At 38.7% G+C, this 23887-nt stretch overlaps 1 protein-coding gene across 2 annotated transcripts in view; it reads left to right on the top strand.

The window, feature by feature from the left end:
• PLCL2 (phospholipase C like 2) overlaps window positions 1-23887 on the top strand; it is a 200040-nt gene that overhangs the window by 93976 nt on the left and 82177 nt on the right. For both annotated transcript variants that reach the window (XM_025377645.1, XM_025377646.1), the window contains exons 2-3: window positions 18398-20884; window positions 23432-23635. In XM_025377645.1, coding sequence (XP_025233430.1) covers window positions 18398-20884; window positions 23432-23635 — 2691 coding nt within the window. The remainder of the gene's footprint in view (window positions 1-18397; window positions 20885-23431; window positions 23636-23887) is intronic.

A 23887-nucleotide genomic window follows, 5' to 3' on the forward strand; every position in this document is an offset into this window, starting at 1 on the left:
TGAATCATGGGTTTTATTCTCCATACTTTATTCTCTTCATTCTTTGTGAAATGTTCTTTTTAATTCTTAAAGAAAAATTAATTCATAAAGAAAATCCGTTATATCTTCTAACTCAAGGAACCTTCCAATTTTATCTGGAAGTATGGGATAGTGGGCCACAAGACGTGACTGCCCCTGGAGAATGGATACAGGCCATGGATAGGGTTGGTTTTCCCATATTCCTAGTTGTATCTTATTTTTTAAAGCGTGTGTTTTCAAGTTTTAGTCTTATTAAATTAAAAGCTGTTCTACAGTAATGTTTTCAAAAGCACAACTAAATTACTTTAAAAATGAATTTATAATTGGAATAAAACATGGTTTAGCTAAAACTTCAGCTCTTTCCAGAGGACAAAATGTGATTTCTATGTTGCCATTATAATTTTCAGTAAACCCAAGTGAATGTTACCATCATATTTAGATTGAGGGAGGAGGGGAGATTATTCAAATTAGATTAAAAGATAATCTAATTTTTAGATGCATTTCTTAAGTGCCATGAGCCACAGACTCAACTCAGCAGCCCTGCAAAGAATTTCTGAACTTGAAGAGTTGAATTTTCAGATGACTGAGGGATATTAGAGAATCCAAGATTGTCAGTGGTGACATATGTGATAGTAGTGATGTCATATGTGTGTAATACATTAATGTTTTGACTTAAAATGAGAGATACAATACACATGCATATGAATAGGGCAGAGGGATTGGGTGGCGATCGGGGTGGGGTGCTGATGGCCCTGATTCAATCACTAGAAAAACTGACCAGTGATCTCTTAAGGTCACCTGGAACAGCCCAACCATCAGCGCCTTCACCCTTCCTGGCACCTCACCTCCTTTCTTCAGCTCTGAAGACTCACGTTTAGCTTCTAACATCCCCCTTCTACCACTGTGTTCCCTTTGTGAAGGGAACCACTACCTGCCCTCCACAGTGCTCACCACACCTCTGTTATCACATCCAGCAAATAACCCCCATTTGCATCTCTTCCCAATTTGTGGGCTACACAGGCATCCTGGTGAGATAGGTGAGAAGGCCAGAGTGTGGGAGAGGCGAGAGCTGAGATTGGAGAATCTGAATTAGAATGTCCAAAGGTGTGTGGTGAGCACAGGCCAGTGCCTGCAGGGCTCCCCTTCCTGGGAGCCAAGCAAGAGCAGGACCCTGCACAGCTAAGCAGGTGGCCACATTGTCCTCCCCACAAGATCCATGCCCATCAGAAGGAAACTCCAGCCAAGGGCTGGGCAAGGACTCAGTTCTAGCCAGGCAGGCTAAGGATTGGATTAAGGATCCATGCCCATGAAGAGGCAGTGGGTAGGGAGAACTGTAGCCAGCCTCAGGAAACAAACACAAAGTAGTCATAAGGATTCAGCCACCACGCCCAGTGATACACATGGCTATTCATCTCCTGTGTTCAAGGCAGCAAGACTAAGCCAGACTTCACAAGCAGGTAGAAGTAGGTTCCTAGCCTGGGTAGCGTGGACTCCCAGACTGGACACGGTGAAGCCTACAGGTAGAAAGGTGAGTAGACCTTTGGTGAAGCCTACCGGTTGAAAGTGTCCAGACAGACTAGAACCGGGAACCTGCCTGATTGCCAGTCGGAATGAGAATACCCCTGTAGCTGAGATTCTACTTTGATTGTACTTGCATTTCCAGTGCCTGGGACTTAGAACTTAACACTTTATTAATAAGGCCACTTTCAGGTATAATGATCATACATTTCAGTTTGCCCAGGACAGTCCCTGTTGATGTGGTATGTTAGTTGATACCCACTTTCACTCTTTTTAACTGTCCCACTTTAGATGTCATTCTACCTTGGGGAATATAGTTCACCAGTTGCTGGTGGTTCCAGCCATTCCTGTGGTTTGCAGGTGCTGGGGACCTCATATGTTCCCTCCTGTCAGAACCTTCTGTTGGGACACCATTTCATTCCCAGTGCTCTCTCTCCAAAGGTCTCCTCTCTAAGTAACTTAAACTTTAGTGAGTCAGTATAGAGTTGCATAATGGACTGAAGGGTCAGCTTCAAATCTCTAGAATTACAGCCTTGTTAGAATTGGTAATTGGTACGGCAGCCTGACTCTTGGAATAAGGATAGCATCCTGCTTATTAATAAGGGGATTTGGTAATTAGTTTGCAGGTAGAATTTGTCCATGTTTTTAACTTCTGGATAACTTTAATGAAATAAAATACAGTATAATTAGATGTGGCATTTTAAACTTGCATTATAATACTTTTATGTAAAATCTAAGCATGCCTTATAAATGCCTATATTTTATCCTCACACCAGCATCCATATTAATGCAAGGCCCTTCCAGTTCCAACTCTTAAAACTACTACGCAGTGTGTACTTTGTAGGATTGCCTGAGTTTCTTGGTTTTATAGTCTTTACAAAATGGTATAGAGACCCTCTTAATCATATGTTCTGTGCCATATTATTTAAAACATGAGCTAGGTTCAGGAAGCTGTATTTAGAATGAATTTGATGCCTGTGTGAAATTAATTGTACATTTACCACTGGTAATTTTCTCTCAGTAGTTGGGACTTAACAGCAGTGAGGCCTGGTAATGGTGACACAAGATTCATTGAAGCAGTTAAATTGCTTTAGTCACTGGCAGCATATGCCATTTAAAATACATTAATGATGAGATTTTGCTGGTTTTTAAAACTGCTTTTTATTTTAGTTTGATGAGCTAATTAATTTGGAAGGGACTTGTGGTTTTAGAAAGGTATACAGTGATTCAGGAAAATGGCAGAACTGAACCTTCTGCAGTCCAAATTGGCATTACTCTATTTTGCAAGTGCTCTAGACTAATCACTTGAGTCTTCTGGATTCAGGCCATGCAGATATTGACAGTTTTATTGATTTCTTAACCCAAGCGTGGCTTTTAATTTAAAAAAAAAAAAAAAAAAGGAGCTTACTATGGGTATGACGTAAAGTAAATAAATTTATATTGTTGCTATCTGCCAAGTAGATACAGAGACTGTGAGGCATGTCTGTGCCACTTCAGCAGATGTTTGTGTTAGGAAATCTTTCATTTGCATATAACACCCCTAAGTAGAAAAGCAGTGGATTTCAGATTTGCTACAATTTTTAAATTACTCATTAATTTTGCAAAGTGGATTTACAGCAATGTGTATTATAACATTTTGAGATAATTGTAATTATTTTAAAGCTGTTTTAAAAATATGTAGATTTCTACCTGGTGTTTGAAATGGTGATCCTACAAGTGGTACTCTTTGAGTTCATTCATTCATTCATTTATTCATTCATTCATTCATGGGATCAAGAGACTTGATATTTAGCTTCTAATATCCCTCTTCCACCACGGTGTTCCCTTTGTGAAGGGAACCACTACCCGCCCTCCACAGTGCTCACCACACCTCTGTTATCACATCCAGCAAATAACCCCCATTTGCATTTCTTCCCAATTTGTGGGCTACACAGGCATCCTGGTGAGATAGGTGAGAAGGCCAGAGTGTGGGAGAGGCGAGAGCTGAGACTGGAGAATCTGAATTAGAATGTCCAGAGGTGTGTGGTGAGCACAGGCCAGTGCCTGCAGGGCTCCCCTTCCTGGGAGCCAAGCAAGAGCAGGACCCTGCACAGCTAAGCAGGTGGCCACATTGTCCTCCCCACAAGATCCATGCCCATCAGAAGGAAATTCCAGCCAAGGGCTGGGCAAGGACTCAGTTCTTGGGAACTTGATCCCCTGCATGAATTGTTCCAGCCAGAGGCTATTTAAACATCATATGTCCTTTAGTGTAGTTTATTTAGGGTGTTAAGGCTGAAGCAAAATAAATGCCTACATGTATAAGCTGATGATTCTTAGTGTGGTAAAACAAAAGAGATTTCTTCCATTTGTTGACCTTTTAAAATAGGTGGTGAGTTGTATTTGCACACAAAGGGGAAATGCAGATGATTATCAGTTTTGTACATATTTGTATTTGTTCTGTCTGCAGCCCAGGAACATGCACTCTCAGGCCGCAGAGGCCTTCTCTAAGGAGGTGCTGACTCCCCTCACAACAGAGGCATGCTAGCTGTGCTTCGCAGTCTTGCCCAGAACTCACATGCAGCCTCCTTCTTCCTGATCCTTCCCTCAGGCTCCTGAGCTGCTTCCGACATTGCAGTCTCTTTACTACCTCAAATCCATGTAATTGTTGTTCTCTCTGATTGGCTTTCTCTTCTCCACATAATATATTAAAATCTAATATTTGAAGTTGTATATTTTAAACCATTTTGATTTTAGTATTTTAGCTGTAGACTTTGGATTGCATTACTAAAATTGGGCTTTTTTCCATCAACAAGTATAATTCTGCTCTTTTTTATGATGTGTTAGACAGCTCTGTGTGTAGTGTGGCCTTAGGCTCAGTGGAGAATTCAGTAAGCCAAAAATAATTTTTTTTACGTGAATTCTGCTTCTTAAACATAAAAGTGTATGCTCTGGTTGGGAAGGTTTACAGATTTCACAAACACGTGTTGTCTCTATGGTACTGACTTTAAGCACAAAAGGATTCAAGAGAAGAGAAGTTAGCCACACTCAAGTAAAGTAAACCCTTTCATCGGAGGCCTAGGGTTTCAGCAAGACCTCTAGGATGGGGACACATTTGGAGATGAAAGGATAGGACAGAGAATAATATGGGCAGGGAAATCAGCACTGGCCCCAGAAGTGGCTGAGGAACGTAGATATCCTACTCTGGGAAGTTGCGATCTAACCTGGAACATGAAGGTGAGCACAGCTGCTGAGCTGTTCTGAGGCACAGGAAGAAACAAAACACTGAGTCCCAGGCTTAGCACATGGAAAGCACACAAGAACAGACAGAAGTAGCCATTGTTACAGGAATAGTTACAGTGAGAGGAGTGGGCTGAGACTCAGGGTGTGAGGAGACTTAGGCCTTCCGGTGGGCGAGACTGACACCACGTCCTGCTCTGGACTCAGAGCCTTCCGGGTAGACCACTCTCTTCCCTCCCAGCCTCCAGCTGGACACCTGTAGGCAAGTTACCTTATCTCTCTAGAACTGAAGATCTTAATAATACTCGTGTTACAGGATTGTTGAATACATAGTAACTGTGTAATTAAGAAATTTGAGTTATATACGATTCCAAATTCCTAGGCCAGAAGATTCAGACAGTGGGACCATAAGGGAACTGGGCCAGTGACGTAAGGAAACTGGTCAGGGAGCCAGGATGAATTTGGTTTTACAGGAATTTGAGGAAAGAGCTGAAAAAGAGATATGGTAGAGGCCCAATTTATAAACCAGAACACAGAGGATGCTGTTACAGAAAAAAAAAAAAGTTTTGTTACCAGATTTATCTCCATGTGGCCCTTTGGTAGGTAGTGAACATTTTGTTACGGAAATAGTCATTTGAACATTGACTGGTATTGCTATAAAATTGTAATTATTTGATTTTTAAATAAATATTATAGATAAAAACAGCCAGTTGAAAAATCTTAAAATTTAATCATTTACCTATCTGTTCATATACTATCAACTTTGTCTTTATACTATTTTACATCCAAAAGACCTCTTGTGCTGAGATTTTTCGAAAAATTCTTTTGAAGATGCTTGGTATAAAAGTTATATGATCTGTCACCCCTCAATTGAAAAAACAACAAAATGACTTATGTTTCTTTTAAAAACACATGTTCCTTACATAAACAGTCATTTTGATTAAGTTAAAGAATTAGCTTATTTTGTCTTTCTGTCCAAGGCCATCATTGGCTTTATTAAGATGACCAGTTCATTGAAAAGAATTTCCATTCTGACTGTCAAAATTGGTCTGGCCAGAGGCTATAGAAGATAAGGCCCATTCCCTTTGAAAGTTTACCTTCTACTTGAGGAGATAAGACTAATCCACATAAAACAATTAGATAACTGAATAAGACTGTAATTAATTATGCTAAATTACAGGGTAGACACTATAAATACTGTAAGAGTTTAGAGTAGACAGAACACTGAGGGCTGAACTAGTGTGGCTCATGAATGGTTTGGAACTTATGAGTGTTTTGTAGAAAGCTTTCTCTTGTATGTAATTCATTATTTAGTTTATTTTCTTATTTTTCTGATCTAATTGTCCCCCTCCACACACACATTAATTTCTTTTTTTTTTTTTGAAACAGAGTCTCACTCTGTTGCCCAGGCTGGAGTGCAGTGATGCAGTGGCACAATCTCAGCTCACTGCAACCTCCACCTCCCGGGTTCAAACGATTCCCCTGCCTCAGCCTCCCAAGTAGCTGGGATTACAGGCGCCTGCCACCAGGCCTGGCTAATTTTTTGTATTTTTAGTAGAGATGGGGTTTCACCATATTAGCCAGGATGGTCTCGATATCCTGACTTCATGATCCACCCGCCTCAGCTTCCCAAAGTGCTTGGATTATAAGCATGAGCCACCATGTCCAGCCACACACATTAATTTCATATGCAGACAAACCATTCAATTAAAAAAAGACCCCAGGAAGAAGTTATTTTCCTACAAGACAAGATAGGAAATAATAAAGTGATCACATAATAAATTGTCAGTGGGGCAATTCTCCTTAAAAATTTAATTTTAAAATAATTATGGAATTATTACAGTTTCTGGCTAGAAGAAATTGTACTATTCTAGTACAACTAGAAGAAATTGTACTGTTTGTTTGCTGTGGTGGAGGTGATGTGTCCCAGGACAATAGCTTTGCCCCTGCTTGCTGATGGATCTCTAAGCAGCTTTCCTTCTAACTCCTGCATCAATCCCTGGATTGCATTTTTTTCCCTCAACCCCAAGCAGTGCTAGAGTTAAGGATTAAAAAATAGGAAAATAATTTTTTTCTTCAAAGTTATCCTGAAATAGTGAAGAACCAGCACAGTGTAGGGGAAAGAAAATTGATTGAGAAGGTACTCTTAAAAAAAAAAAAAGAGAAGTTACTCTTAGAATTGATCACATTTTTCACATTATGTGATTCAGCTTGCATATCTTTTAACATTCAACGCAATTTACTAGACAGTTATTACCAATTAAAGTTATATAACTACATTTTTAAATAGCTGTGTAGTATAGGAAGTCAGCAGGCTCTATAACGTGCTGAATATGAAACTACCATATCCACAGTTGAGAAACAGTTTTCATGCCAAATTTTGCCACTTAGGTACCATTATAATAGATCATAAATTAAAATTTATTAGCATTGTTATTTTCACTAGAATCTAAAGGATCACCAGTGTAATTTATAGGAGCTCAGTGTTTACCATTAAGTTTTTCACTACTGAAGAAAACTGATGAATTTTATTGCTGTTTGCATTGGACACAGATGTTGATTGTGGCTTTATATATTTACTTTGAGGAAATATTTTGGTAGTAGTGAAAAGGCTTTGCCGAAAGAGTGTTGTTGTGAAAGCAGTATTGTATGTCATTATGGTCTTATGATTTCACAATTAGAGATGCCATTGTTTTAAAGGCAGATGTAACCCATTACATTGAATTATTTGGAACCTTTAACCTGACCTTTGAAAGCTTCATTTTACAGAAATTGGAAATTTGTTGTCTTTACATGTAGCTGTTTTGGGTGCTGTAGGTTTATCCACATGGCAAATAACAGGAGAGTGTGAAATAGAAGGAATCAACTGAATAATTCCAGTCATAACGTGCTTTGAGTGAGGTCATTTGATCTTTTTTTTAGATAAAAATATTCTGGAGATCATGGGGATCATTGCTTCAAATTTGTACTCTTATGTGAATACATGTACAATACTTAAATTATCATTTTAATTAAATTGATGGGCTTTAAAATTAACACAAGACTTTGAGAAATGTTTTTTTCCCTATGGGTGTGGGGATGCAGCCTTCTGAAGCTTTTTGAGAGGACAGCTGTCTTTGACAGTTTCTCAGTATATCTTGGGCATCACATACGTTTGGTTGTGTGTGCATCAGTTAAACAAGACTCAGAGGGAGTGACGTTCATTCTGTTTCTTCTCTGATAGGATTATCTTTCAACAAATCCTAAGTGTTTAGAGTATTGCAGTGACACATTTTGATGGTATTTCTCTTTGTTGTTCTTTCATGAAGAAATAATTTCAGCCTGAAATGTATTTATTGAACAGGATCTAATATAAAGTGTACAAAATTCCAGGCAGTGTTTACAGCAGTTTTCAAATATGAATTCATCTTACAATTGTAACAACCCTGTGATGTAGGTACCATAAATAACATTTGGGGAATAGGTATTATTTTGATGGCTATTTTACAGGTAGAGAAAACCGAGGCACAGAAGACATATAATGCTAGCTCACATCTTGTGGCGCATAGTATTTCTGTGGGTGATTCCTAAACTAGAAAATTGATAAATTATTGAATTATTTTGTTCTACTCTGGTATAAAGAAAACCATTTCACAGCTATCAATAAAAGTTCTTCGTGTGCTTGATTTTGCTGTTTTTTTTTAAATAAAATTGTATTACTTATATCTATAAATTATGTAGTTTTCATTTCTTCCCTGTCTCCCAGTTTGTCATTTCTCTTTTGGATAGCCTTAAAGTTTCCTTCAGAACTCTGTAAAACATTTATCCTCTGCCTTTACTCTGGCATTTAAGGTTGACGTTTTTTCTTAGGAAGTGATAATCTTCCTCTTTGTCTTCTAAAGTTTATTTTAATAAGGCCATGATTCTAAACTTCTTAGAGGAAGGGAGATGAGTTTACAGATCCCTTTCAGAATCCAATCACAGTCTTGTGGAGCCTCTGAAACTCAGCTGTGGCCTCTCAAAGACTAACATCTAAGTTAGAGATGCCTTTGTCTTTGAAAGCAAAGGTGAATTTAGGGACTATAGTCCTTTACAAGAGAATAACCTTTCCCATGAAACTATCCATTATACATAGTACATTTGCAGGCTGGTGGCCAAGTAAACAACTTTTAGATGTAAGTGGATCACCTGTAATCCATCTGAACTAGAATTATCTTTTATTTTTTTCAATTGATACATTATAATTGTATATATTTGTGGGAGTACATGTGATATTTTGATACATGCATACGATGTAAAATGATCAAATCAGGGTAATTGGGACATCAGTCATGTCAAACATTTGTAACTTCTGTGTTGAGAATATTCCAAATCTCTTTTGAAATACACAATAAATTATTAATAACTATAGTCAACCTACTGTGCTGTCAAACTCTAGAACTTATTTCTTCTGTCATTTTGTAACCACTAACCATCTTCTCTTTATTCCCCTCCTTCCTACCCTTCCCTAGCTTCTGATAACCACCATTCTACTCTCTACCTCCATGAGTTTAACTTTTTCAGCTCTCGCATATGAGTACATGTGACATTTATCTTTCTGTGCCTGATTTATTTCATGATGTCCTCCAGTTCCATGCATGTTGTTGCAAATGACAGTATTTTGTTCTTTTTATGGGTGAATAATGTTCCATTATGTATACTTACACATTTTTAAAATCTCTTCATCCATTAATGGACTCTTAGATTGATTCCATATTTTGGCTATTGTGAATAGCTCTGTGATAAACATAGGTGTGCGAGTATTTCTTCAATGTACTGATTTCCTTTCTTTTGGATATATACACAGCAGAGGGATTACTGGATTATATGGCAGTTTTATTTTTAGCTTTTTTGAGAAACCTTCATACTGTTTTCCATAATGGCTGTACTAATTTGCATTTCCACTAACAGTGTACCTTTCTTCACGTCTATACCAGCTTCTGTTTTTTGTTTTTTGTTTTTGTCTTTTTAATAATAGCCATTTTAACTAGGATGCAGTGGTATCCTCATTGTGGTTTTGATAAGCATTTCCCTGATGATTAATGGTGCTGAGCATTTTTTCATATACTTGCTGGCCATTTGTATATATTTTTTTGAAAATGTCTATTTAGATAATTTGCCCATTTTTTAATTGCTTTTCTTTGCTGTTGTAATTAATGCTTCATTGGACGAATAGTTTGCACATATTTTCTCCCATTCTGTAAGCTCTCTCTTTTCACTCTGTTCATTGTTTCTTTTGCTGTTTTTACACATGTAATCCCATTTACTTATTTTTGTTTTTGTGACTTGTGCTTTTGAAATCTTATCATAAAAAAAATAATCTTGCCTAGATGAATGTCTTGAAGTATGAATTGTTTCCCCAGTGTTTTCTTCTAGTAGTTTCATAGTTTCAGGTCTTACATTTAAGTCTTTAATCCATTTTGATTTGATTTTTGTATATGGTGAGAGATAGGGAACTAGTTTTATTCTTTGCATATGGATATCTGGTTTTCCCAGCACTTTTTATCGAAGAGACTGTCCTTTCCTTAATGTATGTTATTGGTGCCTTTATTGAAAATGAGTTGGCTGTAAATACATTGATTTATTTCTGGGTTCTCTATTCTGTTCCATTGGTCTATGTGTCTGTTTTGATGTCAGTACCGTGCTGTTTTGGTTACTATAGCTTTGTAGTATATTTTGAAGTCAGGTAGTGTGATGATGCCTCCAGCTTTGTTCTTTTTGCTTAGTATTGCTTTGGCTATTTGGGGTCTTTTGGGGTTCCATATGAATTTTAGGAATTTTTTTTTACTTCTGTGCAGAATGTCATTGATAAGAATTGCATTAAATCTGTAGATCATTTTGGGTAGTATGGACATCTTAACAATATTAATTCTTCTAATGCATGAACACAGGATGGCTTTCCATTGTTTTGGTGTATCTTTTTCAGTTTCATTAGTGCTCTATCATTTTCATTGTGGACATATTTCACTTCTTTGGTTACATTTATTCCTAGTTATTTTTATAGCTATCATAAATATGATTGCTTTCTTGATTTCTTGATTTCACTGTTGGCATGTAGTAATGATACTAATTTTGATTTCACTGTTGACATATAGTAATGATACTAATTAGTAATAATAGTAATTTTGTATCTTGCAACTTTACTGAATTTGTTTATCAGTTCTAAGAGTTTGTTGATGGGATCTTTAGACTTTTTAAAATATGAGATCATGTCATATACAAACAAGGACAGTTTGACTTATTTCCTTCCAATTCGGATTCCCTTTCTCTCTTTCTGTTGCCTAATTACTCTGGCTAGGACTACAAATACTATGTTGAATAAAAGTGGTAAAAAAAATGGACATCCTTGTCTTATTCCAAATCTTAGAGGAAAGACTTTCAATATTTCTCCATCATCTGAACTAGAATTCTTATTGATGTTTTTCTGTATGTGACTTTCTTTTTTATTTGGCTGCCTCAAAGCTTTTCTCTTTAATTGGTTTTCAGCAGTGTAACTGTGATATATCCAGATGTGTGTGTGTGTGTGTGTGTGTGTGTGTGTGTGTGTGTGTGTGTGTGTGTTTGATCCTGCTTGAGCTTCTTACTCTTGAGCTGCTTAATTCGGAAAATTCTAGGACATTATCTCTTCATATATTTTGTTGCCCTATTTTTCCTTTTTTTCCTACAGGGACTTTTTTTTTTTTCACATATGTTAGACAGCAGCTCTTAGATGCTCTGGTTTTTTTTTTTTTTAAATATGTATATATTCTTTTGTTTCCTTGTATTTTCATTTGGATAATTTCTATTGACCTATCTGCAAGTTTACAGATTCTTTTCTTGACTGTATTTAGTCTGCTTATTACCCTATCAAGGAATTAATCATCTCTGATGTGGGGGTTTTTTTAAACTGTATTTCCTTTGGACCATATTTTGTAATTCCCATCTTTCTGTGGAAATATAACCATCTGATCATGCACATTGTCCACTTTTTCCACTAGATCTTTTAACATATTAATCATAGTTGTTCTAATCTTCCCATTTAATAGTTTCAGCATCTTCTGAGTCACTTCTACAGTCTGGCTCTATTGATTGCTTTATCTCTTGACAATGTTTTTTGTTTTTGTTTTTGTTTCATTTTGTTTCTCTTTTTACTTTTTTGGTATGACCTGCAGTTTTTATTGGATACGATAATCATGGTTAAGAGAGACTGAAGTAAATAATGTGCTCAGAAATGGGCATATCTCTTCTTCCAGGTCATTAGTGTAGGGAAGATTGAGTCAGTAATTGAACCAGGTTTGGGATTTGTGTTGCCATTGTTGCCTTCATTGTACCACTGCCTTCAAATTTCTCCACTGGTGGGTCACTGTCACCTTGTGTTTAGTGTGTTAAGGAGGCAGGTAGTGTACTAGAGGGTTTACTCAGAGTTCCTGCTCTGCCCTCAGCTTTCAACTGTGAATGCCTGTGTCAGAAAGGGATCTCTTCCCATGTTCTTGTCCCTCCTGTAATGGTAGACTGCCTGCATTTCGGTACAAGGCTTCTGGGGGGGTCAGGGAGAATTTTTGGTCCTGCTGGTCCAGTTTCAGTCTTAGGCAGCCCTGTGTACCTGGGCCTCAGGATTGGGCCTTCTCACCTGTCCTAACCTGCCCTGCCCCCTGTGGAAGCCAAACTCTGCCTGTATCTGTTTTGAATTTGGGCACGTGATAGTTTTCTGCCACTCTCCTGGTCATAGCAGAGCTGTGCTTTTGTTGGTGCAGGCTCCTGATTACAAGCGGTTCTGCTACCCTCTGGGGCAATGGATCTTTGTCTGGTTCCAGAAGTGGATGGATTCTGCTTCTACCCTTTTCCCAGTGTTCCTGCTCAACCCCTAGTTTTTCTCAGGTTTACCCATGGAGAAGATTTACAAATGAGTGCACTCTTCCTGTGTCTGGCACTCCCAGTTACCCTAGATGGATATACTAGGCCACACTTGGCTTTTAGGAATTCCTTAAAATTTTATCTGAGTTCCTCTTACCTGCCTCCATGGTGGCCACATCTTCTTCCCATGCTCCACCAAACCCAAAACAGTTTCTTGTGTCCTATTTCTCCTTGGAGGGGCGTGTCACTCATTGAAATTCAGTTCCCTTGGTTCCTGTGTGACCGTGGCTGTCTGGTAGATATAAGAGCAGTTATGATTTTATAGATTATTGGGCTTTTTCTTGTTAGGGTAGAAGTGATACTCTGTTTTGGCTTTCTGTATTGTAAACCACCATCTGAACCTTCCTTGCCCCCGCTTCATGACTTTTTAAGTCACCCATAGGCTCTTAAGCCATTAGCAGATCTGAGCCCTCATAGACTCTGCCAAACTGGGGCAGGGGTGAGCTTTTGGAAAACAGAATACAGTAGAGGACATACAGAAGAGGAGGGCCCACGGAGGAGAGGCATGCACAGGCCAAGGAGTTTCTGTTACTTGAAATAAAGGGCCCTTCCATGTGAGCAAGAAGCAGCATTTAACTGTACCTAGCTTTCCTTTATGTTATTTTATTCTTTTTCAATTCATTTTATTTTATAAAATGACCTTCAGAGTGACTGTCTTGCTCCAAATTCCCCCTTTTCTTTTCTTATTTTTTCTCATCTTGGAGAGCACATCAAAGTTTTAAAGATGTGTGAAAAACCTTGCAAGATAACCCTTATGTGCCTGGCATGACTTATTCTTTCAATTCAGAGTTATTGTTATTGAGCTGAAGAAAGGTCAGGCCTTGCTGTGCTCGTTTAATGGACCTCAAGTTCTTTCTTGGGGTTTTTTGTTTTGTTTTGTATTGTTTTGTAAAAGAGAAATTTTTTTAACCCCCAGTTTCTCAATCGTCTAATTCTGGATCCCCCTTGATAAACATGAAGATCCCCTACCTTTCTTTAATGTTACTTATATTTCAAATTAAATAACTTGATTCAAGCAAACCAGAGAGATAAACGGCCGCTTTGTTTTCATACTACACCCTCTCCCCATTCTAAGCCACCCTGTGCTCACACCCCAGCCCCACACCAGAATGACTGCTTAGACTTGGTCACTGTTTGGCCAGGGTATTGAATCTGGATATTAAAACATCATTTGCTCATGATTTTTTTTTGAGGAATAATCAAACAGAAAATGGGAACAGATGAGTCTTGAAAGACAGGAGTCTTTCAAGTGCAAGTCTTTCAGGTCTTTCAAATGGAATAGGAAACGAGGTAATTTTCTTCCAGCAGGGCATTAACTATCTGTGTGCCCTTAGACAAGACTGCAACTCCACAACTCGGTTTTTCGTTCCTCTTCTCCAGAGCAAGCTAAATCAATTGAATCAGTGCCAGACACTTTGTTGCCAGCAGAAGAAATGATGTTCACTTATTCCTTATCCCATTTCAGGATGAGAATTTATGAAATTACCCATGCCCATTTATGAAATTGCCACTACTTAAGTATCCCAGATGGTAATTTTAGTGGCCTCCTATTTTTAGTAACAACCTTCTGTTAAATAAAGTAGGCAGTTATGTTAGAAAGATGTATGTTTTTCCATATGACTCAATATGGCTATTTGTATTGTTAATGCTAAGTATGAGTTCTATAAACATTTTTATTTTCCCTGAATTTGCTGTGGTGCAGAATGTTTCCCTAGCCTCTTCCTAGTTCATTGCTTTACCTAAAATCATTCCTGGTATGAAATTGTTATTCTGTAAATAAGTGTTGGCTAATGTGCAAATGAACCTTTGTTTCTTTCTAGTTCTAAATTTTATGATTGTCAACAAATGCAAAATTTCAGGGTTGATATGGAGGTAGGTTCTTTGGAAGCAGTTTTCTTCCAGTCCGGACATTTTTTGTGTGTTCTTTCTCTTGAGGTTACTAAGTGCTAATAGAGGAGGAGAATTGCACCAAGTTTCCAACTTTTGTTGTGTTCATCATTCAGAAGCTTTGGGTGATGAGTGCTCCTTCACAATATAACAGCCAACTCTGAGAAATCATTTATACTATTTTTAAAAAGTATTTTGAGGCATAACTGTCTCAGCAGAAACCTGCATTTTTTCCTCTGGTTTTAGATGGTTAATGCATGTGAGTATTATGTATTTAATGTTCTTCCAATTAGAAAGCTATATGTATAGCACATGTAGTTTGAATAATTTCCATTATTTAGTTTAAACTAACTTGCATTACAAGGCAGCATAGACAATAGATCCCAGCTCTCTGCTTCTGACCAGCTACTCAGCTTATGCAAGTATTTGATCACTGCCAGGCTGAACAATGAAAACCAAGTTGAAATGAGTAAAAGTGGGATAAGGATTCTAGGAATTAGGCAATTTGGGGCTCAATCTCCTGCCATCGAACTCCAGTTCTCCGTACCTCCCACACAAGTGCTTCTGTCCTCCCCCTTCCTTTTCTCCTGGCTGTGTAAGACCAGTTCGCCAGCTTCTCCTGTAGTCACATCCACTTGTTGCTCCCAGCCAGAGATTCTGGTCCACCCATTGATGAGTGCAAGCTCACATCTGTTTCTCTTCCTTTTTGGCCTCTAAACAAGCATACTCCTCTGTCGGTGTTTTCTGATCACTTTATCTGCTAGTGAGGAAGGAGAAACAGATTCAGGCCTCAGTGTGCTATGGAGAGGACAGACGGTTCTAGGCGACAGCAGATGGAGGGAGAGAAAGAGACGGGAAGTCTCTGCTAAGGGGTGTCCTTGATGTCATTATATCTGCCCGTGCTTGGGTGGTCACCATGTTCATGTGTCTGCAATTGATGACCAGAAGTCTCCATTCAAAGCCTGGGCTGCTTTGTGAAAAGCATGGCGATGCTTTTAAAGCCACGGTATGGTGTTTAAGCTTAAACATATACCAAACATATTTATGGTATGCACCCATACATGGGTATGTGAGCATGTGTGTATGTTATTAACTTACTTTGCTATTAGGCCTTTTCCCTCTTAATAAAAAAGAAACCTATTTATCTGAAATATATCATTTATAACAAATTAGAAAGTGTAACCAAATATTAATCAGCCTATACAAATGAAAGAATAAAAGATTACAATGTTGAGAAATTACTATATATTTCTTAATGGATCAGTGGATAAATACCTCCATATATTTTTGTAATTGTTCTACTAATGTCGTCTTTGAGACACAATATATAAAGATTATAAAATTACCTTACTGAGTCAGTATATTGCCTTTATCAAAGGTAAATGTGCCTTTTAAAAACTAAAGACATCGGTTGGGCGCGGTGGCTCATGCCTGTAATCCCAGCACTTTGGGAGGCCGAGGCATGTGGATCACAAGGTCATGAGATCAAGACCATCTGGCTAACATGGTGAAACCCTGTCTCTACTAAAAAAAAAAAAACTAAAGACGTCATTCTGAAAAATAGAAAATTTATACATTTGTTTCATGTCCTTATGCATGGCTGATTACAAAACTGATTTCATGCTAACTCACTCGAACTGATATAGTACAATCTATGCTTTAGGGATTTGGAATGGCTATAATATAATGTATCTTACAGATACAATTACCACAGTTTTTATGTATTTTGCGCTTTATTGTTCTGAGGATATAGTTGTAAAGAAATATTCTACCTTGTGGCTTTTATGTTTTGTCTTGGCACTCAGATCACAAAAGCTTCTATGGTTCATTTTGAAACTTTGAGGAAAATGATACCCATATGATTTAAAGTTTAAGTTTAATTACCTTCTGCAAATTGCTTTTGGAAGTATAGGTAGTTAGAAAGTAAAAGTGGTTTTAAATTTCAGAGATAGAGTATAGCATAATAGCTTTTTAAAATATAGAGATTTTCTATCCAGAGCAGGAAAATTAGAATTGCCTTTGGATAATATTTAACAATGTTCTTTTCTTTGTCATGAAAGTGATATAATTCCAACTCACATCCCTATTTCTTATTTATGAATACAATGAATACTGAAAATTTGTCATAGATTTTATGCACATACTGAAAGGCAGTATCATCTTTTGGGTTTAAAATTGTGAAAGCTCTTTTGAGGTAATTTGAGCATTTTTTTTTCAAATAGTAAAGATCTCTATACAAGGAAGGACTTAAATACACACACAGATGTGGATGTCAGCCCCTTAAGATGAGAACATGTTACCTTAAGCAGGAAACTTGAACAGTGCCTTATTGGTGATGCTAACTTCTTTAGAAATAAGTGCTGCCTGAAGTTTTAAACTTAGTCCTTTTAATAATCTGTTAATATTAAAATACAAGGTGACACTGTTCTAAGCATTGGTGTATAGTAATAGGTTTTAATAAATCCAACTCTATGATTTTAGAAGCTCCAACAACTATAACCTAGCCCTTCATCTCAGACTTACATGTCTATCTGATGTATATTGATGACTGATCTAGTATGAGACTTTGGAGAGAGGAATTTCTGCTGGAATTCCCATTTAACAGATACTTAATTAGTTGGTACTTAGCTGTTTCTTATCATTTGGTACATCCCCCATCACATGGAATGCTACCTTGAATGTAAATTCCTGGGCACCAGCCCCAGGGAGCTGGTTCCATGGGCCTAGGAATCTGCATTGTAACCAAGGGTAACCCAGATGATTCTGAGGCGGGTGGTCTGGTGACAAGCCTTTGAGAAGCATTGGTGTAGGCGGTGTACATAGAAACAGGGCCTGTTTCATGGTATATGACCTGTACAGTTGCACAGGTTTCACACTGACTCAGAAGAGCCCTGGGCTTCACTTAGCTCTTCTGTCACCTTGAAATTCTTAATAATTTTTAATCAAGGAATCCTGCCTTTTCACTTTCCTCTGGGCTCTGAAAATTGTTTCTTTCTTTCTATTTTTTGAGACAGAATCTTGTACTGATGTCCAGATTGGAGTGCTGTGGCAAGATCATAGCTCATTGCAGCCTCAATCTCCTGGGCTCAAGCAATCTTCCCATCTCAGTCCCCTGAATAGCTAGGACTACAGGCGCGAGCCACCATATCTGGCTAATTAATTTTTTTTTTTTTTTTTTTGAGATGGATTCTCACTCTGTTGCCCAGGCTAGAGTGCAGCGACACGATCTCGGCTCACTGCAACCTTTACCTCCCAGATTCCAGCGATTCTCCTGCCTCAGCCTCCTGAGTAGGTGGGATTACAGGCACCCACCACCATGCCTGACTAATTTTTGTATTTTTAGTAGAGACAGGGATTCACCATGTTGGCCAGGCTGGTCTCAAACTCCTGACCTCAGGTGATCTGCCCGCCTCGGCCTCCCAGAGTGCTGGGATTACAGGCATGAGCCACTACGCCCCACCAACATTTCTTTTTTTTGTAGAGATGGGATCTCACTGTGTTACCCAGGTTGGTCTCAAACTCCTTGCCTCAAGCAATCCTCCTGCCTTAGCCTCCCAAAGTGCTGAGTTTATAGGTGTGAACCTCTGTGCCTGGCCTGAAATTGTTCTTCTTGATAAATATGAATCGCAATTATCCAATAATGATTTCATACCTGTTGGTATTAGGTTGTCAACTCCAAGGCCAATTCTGAGCTTTGGAGATGAATGAGTGTCATTCATCACAGGACCTAGAATAGGAAATCTTAATAGTATGATTTGTTTTCAAGGAAATTAAATTTCTATTCATAATCTTGAACATGGAAACCTATATTTATGTTATTCTAATATGCTGTCTTTTTTTCTCTCAGGATGGTACAAAACAGAAGAGGGAACGGAAAAAGACAGTCTCATTCAGCAGCATGCCAACAGAGAAGAAGATCAGCAGTGCGAGTGATTGTATTAATTCAATGGTTGAGGGTTCAGAACTCAAAAAGGTTCGCTCCAACTCTAGAATTTATCATAGGTACTTTTTACTGGATGCCGACATGCAGAGCCTAAGGTGGGAGCCATCTAAGAAGGATTCCGAGAAAGCCAAGATTGACATTAAATCCATCAAGGAAGTGAGAACAGGAAAAAACACAGACATATTCCGCAGCAATGGCATTTCTGACCAGATATCTGAAGATTGTGCATTTTCTGTCATATATGGAGAGAATTATGAGTCACTGGATTTGGTTGCCAACTCTGCAGATGTTGCAAACATCTGGGTTACAGGACTGCGGTACCTAATTTCTTATGGAAAACATACACTTGATATGTTAGAAAGTAGCCAAGATAACATGAGGACTTCTTGGGTTTCACAAATGTTTAGTGAAATTGATGTAGATAACCTTGGACATATAACTCTGTGTAATGCTGTGCAATGTATCAGAAACCTCAATCCCGGTTTAAAAACAAGCAAAATTGAGCTTAAGTTCAAAGAATTGCATAAATCAAAGGACAAAGCTGGTACTGAGGTCACAAAGGAAGAATTTATTGAGGTTTTTCATGAGCTTTGTACTAGACCTGAAATTTATTTCCTTTTAGTTCAGTTTTCAAGCAATAAAGAATTCCTTGATACCAAGGACCTTATGATGTTTCTTGAGGCAGAACAGGGTGTGGCACATATAAATGAGGAAATAAGCCTTGAAATTATTCACAAATATGAGCCATCCAAAGAGGGTCAGGAAAAGGGCTGGCTGTCCATAGATGGGTTCACTAATTACCTTATGTCACCTGACTGTTATATATTTGATCCAGAACATAAGAAGGTCTGTCAGGATATGAAGCAACCTCTGTCTCATTACTTTATAAATTCATCTCATAATACATACTTAATAGAGGATCAGTTCCGAGGTCCCTCCGACATCACAGGATATATTCGAGCTCTTAAAATGGGTTGCCGGAGTGTTGAATTAGATGTATGGGATGGGCCAGACAATGAACCTGTAATTTACACAGGCCACACCATGACCTCTCAGATAGTTTTCCGCAGTGTCATCGATATTATTAACAAGTATGCATTCTTTGCTTCAGAGTATCCTCTTATCTTGTGTTTAGAAAACCACTGTTCCATTAAACAACAGAAGGTAATGGTTCAGCACATGAAGAAACTTTTAGGAGACAAGCTCTATACCACATCACCCAATGTTGAGGAATCTTATCTACCATCCCCAGATGTCCTGAAAGGGAAAATACTAATTAAAGCAAAGAAGCTGTCCTCAAATTGCTCTGGGGTAGAAGGAGATGTTACTGATGAAGATGAAGGAGCGGAAATGTCTCAGAGGATGGGAAAAGAAAACGTGGAGCAACCCAACAATGTGCCTGTGAAGCGATTTCAGCTTTGTAAAGAACTATCTGAACTGGTCAGCATCTGCAAATCAGTTCAGTTCAAAGAATTTCAGGTGTCATTTCAGGTTCAGAAGTATTGGGAAGTCTGTTCGTTTAATGAAGTGCTTGCTAGCAAGTACGCCAATGAAAATCCAGGGGACTTTGTAAATTACAACAAGCGTTTTCTTGCCAGGGTTTTTCCCAGTCCAATGAGGATTGACTCCAGTAACATGAACCCTCAAGATTTTTGGAAATGTGGTTGCCAAATTGTAGCCATGAACTTTCAGACACCAGGACTGATGATGGACCTGAATATTGGCTGGTTTAGGCAGAACGGAAACTGTGGCTATGTCCTCCGGCCAGCCATCATGAGGGAGGAGGTCTCCTTCTTCAGTGCCAATACAAAAGACTCTGTCCCAGGGGTCTCACCTCAACTTCTTCACATTAAAATCATCAGTGGGCAGAACTTTCCCAAGCCCAAAGGATCAGGTGCCAAAGGTGACGTGGTGGATCCTTATGTCTATGTTGAAATCCATGGAATCCCTGCTGATTGTGCAGAACAAAGGACAAAAACAGTGCACCAGAATGGAGACGCTCCCATTTTTGATGAAAGCTTTGAATTTCAAATCAACCTGCCAGAATTGGCCATGGTGCGCTTTGTAGTGCTGGATGATGACTACATCGGGGATGAATTCATCGGCCAGTATACAATTCCCTTTGAATGTTTACAGACGGGCTACCGCCATGTCCCCCTGCAGTCCTTAACTGGAGAGGTCCTTGCACATGCTTCCTTATTTGTCCACGTGGCTATTACTAACCGAAGAGGAGGAGGGAAGCCTCATAAAAGGGGCCTTTCTGTGAGAAAAGGGAAGAAATCCAGGGAATATGCATCTTTGAGAACATTGTGGATTAAAACTGTGGATGAGGTATTCAAGAATGCCCAGCCCCCTATACGGGATGCCACAGATCTGAGAGAAAACATGCAGGTGCGTGCTTGTGTTTAATTATTTACTCAATGGTTTTCCTACTTAGTACATCTCCATAGTTTATAAATATATTGGTTTTTTAAATAATAGTATATTTATGTAGTTTTTAAATTCCAATTAGTTATTAGAATGTTTACCACTAGTCTCTTTTTTATCATTTAAATTCCTAAATGTACAGTTGGTGTTGAAAATATTGATTACATATTAGGATAAGTGAGTCTCGTTGCTGTGTTACACACCTTCGTCCCAGTTCCCATTAATGACTGCTGAACAGTTCCTTGTTTTTTCTAATAGCATACATAGGAATCTCTGGGATTTCTGAATATTCCTTACCTGGAACACAAATTGATGATCTATCAAAATAAAAAGGATATAAGTCAAAGTAAAATGGATGTGATCCAGTCCTTTCTTATGAAGCTGTAATGCTGAGGAGATGGGAAGCCTTTAAATGAACTGTAAATCTATGTGTATGCAAAGTGAGCCTCCTCTTGATTTGAGAGGATAGCTAATTCTGTGAGTAAAAGAGGTGCCTGTATTTATTAGAAGTTTAAGATAGTAATTACCTCTGAAATATATAATGGCTAAAAGCAATCAGTTAGGAATTACATTTTTAATTAAGGATCGCCCACACATCTAGCCATACACTAGGACCCCTGAGTGACACAGAGCTAGACAGCAAGGACCTGCCTCATGGAGACAGCAGCCCTGACCTGTCATAGTGTGTGAGAAGTGGTGTGTGTGTGATAAGTGCTCCATGTCTGTTTATTTTGTATTTCAAAAAATTATATTTTAAAATGACCAATGAGAATGATGCCAACAAATAAAATCTGACTGAGAAAATTCAACATATTTTCCCTATCTACTGATTCTGTGTATACTTCATGAATAAAAAGACCTTCCCACAATAAGGAAATTTGTTTCTTTTCTCTTAAAGTAAAAGCATAACAGACATATGAAGGGCTTTTCCCTATTTCTGAGGGTGAAGGTGGTTTGGTAAACCCTCAGCTCTGAGCAAGTGCATTGTCCACTGCCCAGTGGCTGCTGGGGTGTGTGTGACACAGAATTCCTTTGAGGATTTGTCAGAGCTCAAGCATTGTCTTTTCCAAAGCCTCATCTGCACTGAACCTGACAAAGCAGTCGGTAGTGATACTGAATGAGCAGCTGCCATGCACAAGCAGTCTAGGCCATGAAGATGCAGTGGTGAACAAACAGATTGCCTGCCTGCCATCAAGGGGCTTGCATGCTAGTTGGGGGCAGGCAGTGGGAAGGGGAAACAGACAGGAGGCAGGCAGATAAACAAATAGAACAACTGCAGATATGAGTAAGTGGTGTGATAAGAGTGACTGGGGAACCACACTTTAAATATCACAGTCTTGATTGATTTCTGTAACTGAATATATCAATGTGATTTGAGCCAATGGTATATAGTTTGATGTCCATATTTAAAGCAATATTAATAAAAATGAAATGTTTAAATTTAAAACTAAAATGTTGTTCATTCCCAAGAACCTGGGTTATTTGAGAGCAGAAGGCACAGGCCTGCAGGGCCTAGATCTACCCCCTCTGCCCACATGCCCAGCCCAGACCAGGACCCAAGTGTGCCTGAAATAGCCCACCTGACTCTTATTATGATTATAATTGGCCTGTTATTACTCACGGTGACTCAAAGCCTGGGCCTTAACATCAACAGCCTTCAGGTAAAATCTTGACTCCTTCACTTACTAGCTGTGTGACCCTAGACAAACAGAGAAGGATTATAGCCAAGGCTCAGTCTTCTCATCCATAACATGGCTTGCTGTGTGGATTAAATGGAAGTAATGTGTAATAAATATGCCTAGTATGGCTTAGCACTTGATAAGTGTTCAAAGAAGGCCAGCTCATGGCATTTTACAGTGTTGAAGGTTTTTCTTTCTTGGATATTTAAATGGCATACCTCTGGTGGATTAGAAAAAAGAGAGAGGCATTGAGATCAGCCGTGACTCTAATAGGGGAAGGTCACAGGTAACCAAGGTCCCTGCTGGGCAGACTCACGGGAGAACAGTAGCATCCTCAAAGGTTCTTTAGATTTTGAGCCAGCAGGCATAAATAGATGAGAGATTCAGGTTTCCACCTTGCAAATATTTCTTTCCCTTTTGTATGGCTGGTATATTTGATACTTATTTTAAACCAGATTGGATTTTTTCCCCCTAAATCTTTACCCTCTTTGAATGCAGAAGCCGTTCTCTCTGTTTGCTCGTAGTTGCTTATCCGCATCAGCACTACTATGAACTTTGGGCTGAAAAGAGGCCTTGCCCTTCGGAAGAATTTGACTTATTTGCATTTTCAGTACTTTTGATAAATTGGTGTTACAAATGCCCATAATAGCATTTACTTTGGATAATAGCCATTTTTCCCAGGATAAAATAATCATTAGCCAATTCTGTTATAACACTGCTAATAACTGTTGTACCAGGTGGTTCAAACGTAAACAGGTATATCAAATATAATATCCATGAGAAATTGAAACCCCCAGTTAATTACAAATGCTTCTTTCTTTCCATTTAACAGAATGCGGTAGTGTCATTCAAGGAGCTGTGTGGTCTGTCCTCTGTGGCCAATCTCATGCAGTGCATGTTGGCGGTGTCCCCCCGCTTTCTGGGGCCTGATAACACACCCCTAGTGGTCCTGAATCTCAGCGAGCAGTACCCCACAATGGAGCTGCAGGGAATTGTGCCGGAGGTTCTGAAGAAGATCGTAACAACTTATGACATGGTGAGTTGTCCTTTGTCTTTTTACATAGCCTGAGTGAGAGAGATGTCCTAAGACAACACATCAGACATACTTTGGAGCTTTTGCTGAAGTGCACTTTCCTATTTCATGCTTCATTCACCTATGCTGGAGAAATAATTCCCCTGACCTTGCTGTATTTGAAAGAGATTAGCGTGTTGTTGTTTTCGAAAGCAGAATTCAGAGACACCTCAGTTGGATTAAACATTAGTTAGCTTCTCAACTATATCTGAATTG

This window comes from Theropithecus gelada, chromosome 2, assembly GCF_003255815.1.
Source record: "Theropithecus gelada isolate Dixy chromosome 2, Tgel_1.0, whole genome shotgun sequence".
In the NCBI taxonomy this organism is placed as follows: domain Eukaryota; kingdom Metazoa; phylum Chordata; class Mammalia; order Primates; family Cercopithecidae; genus Theropithecus; species Theropithecus gelada.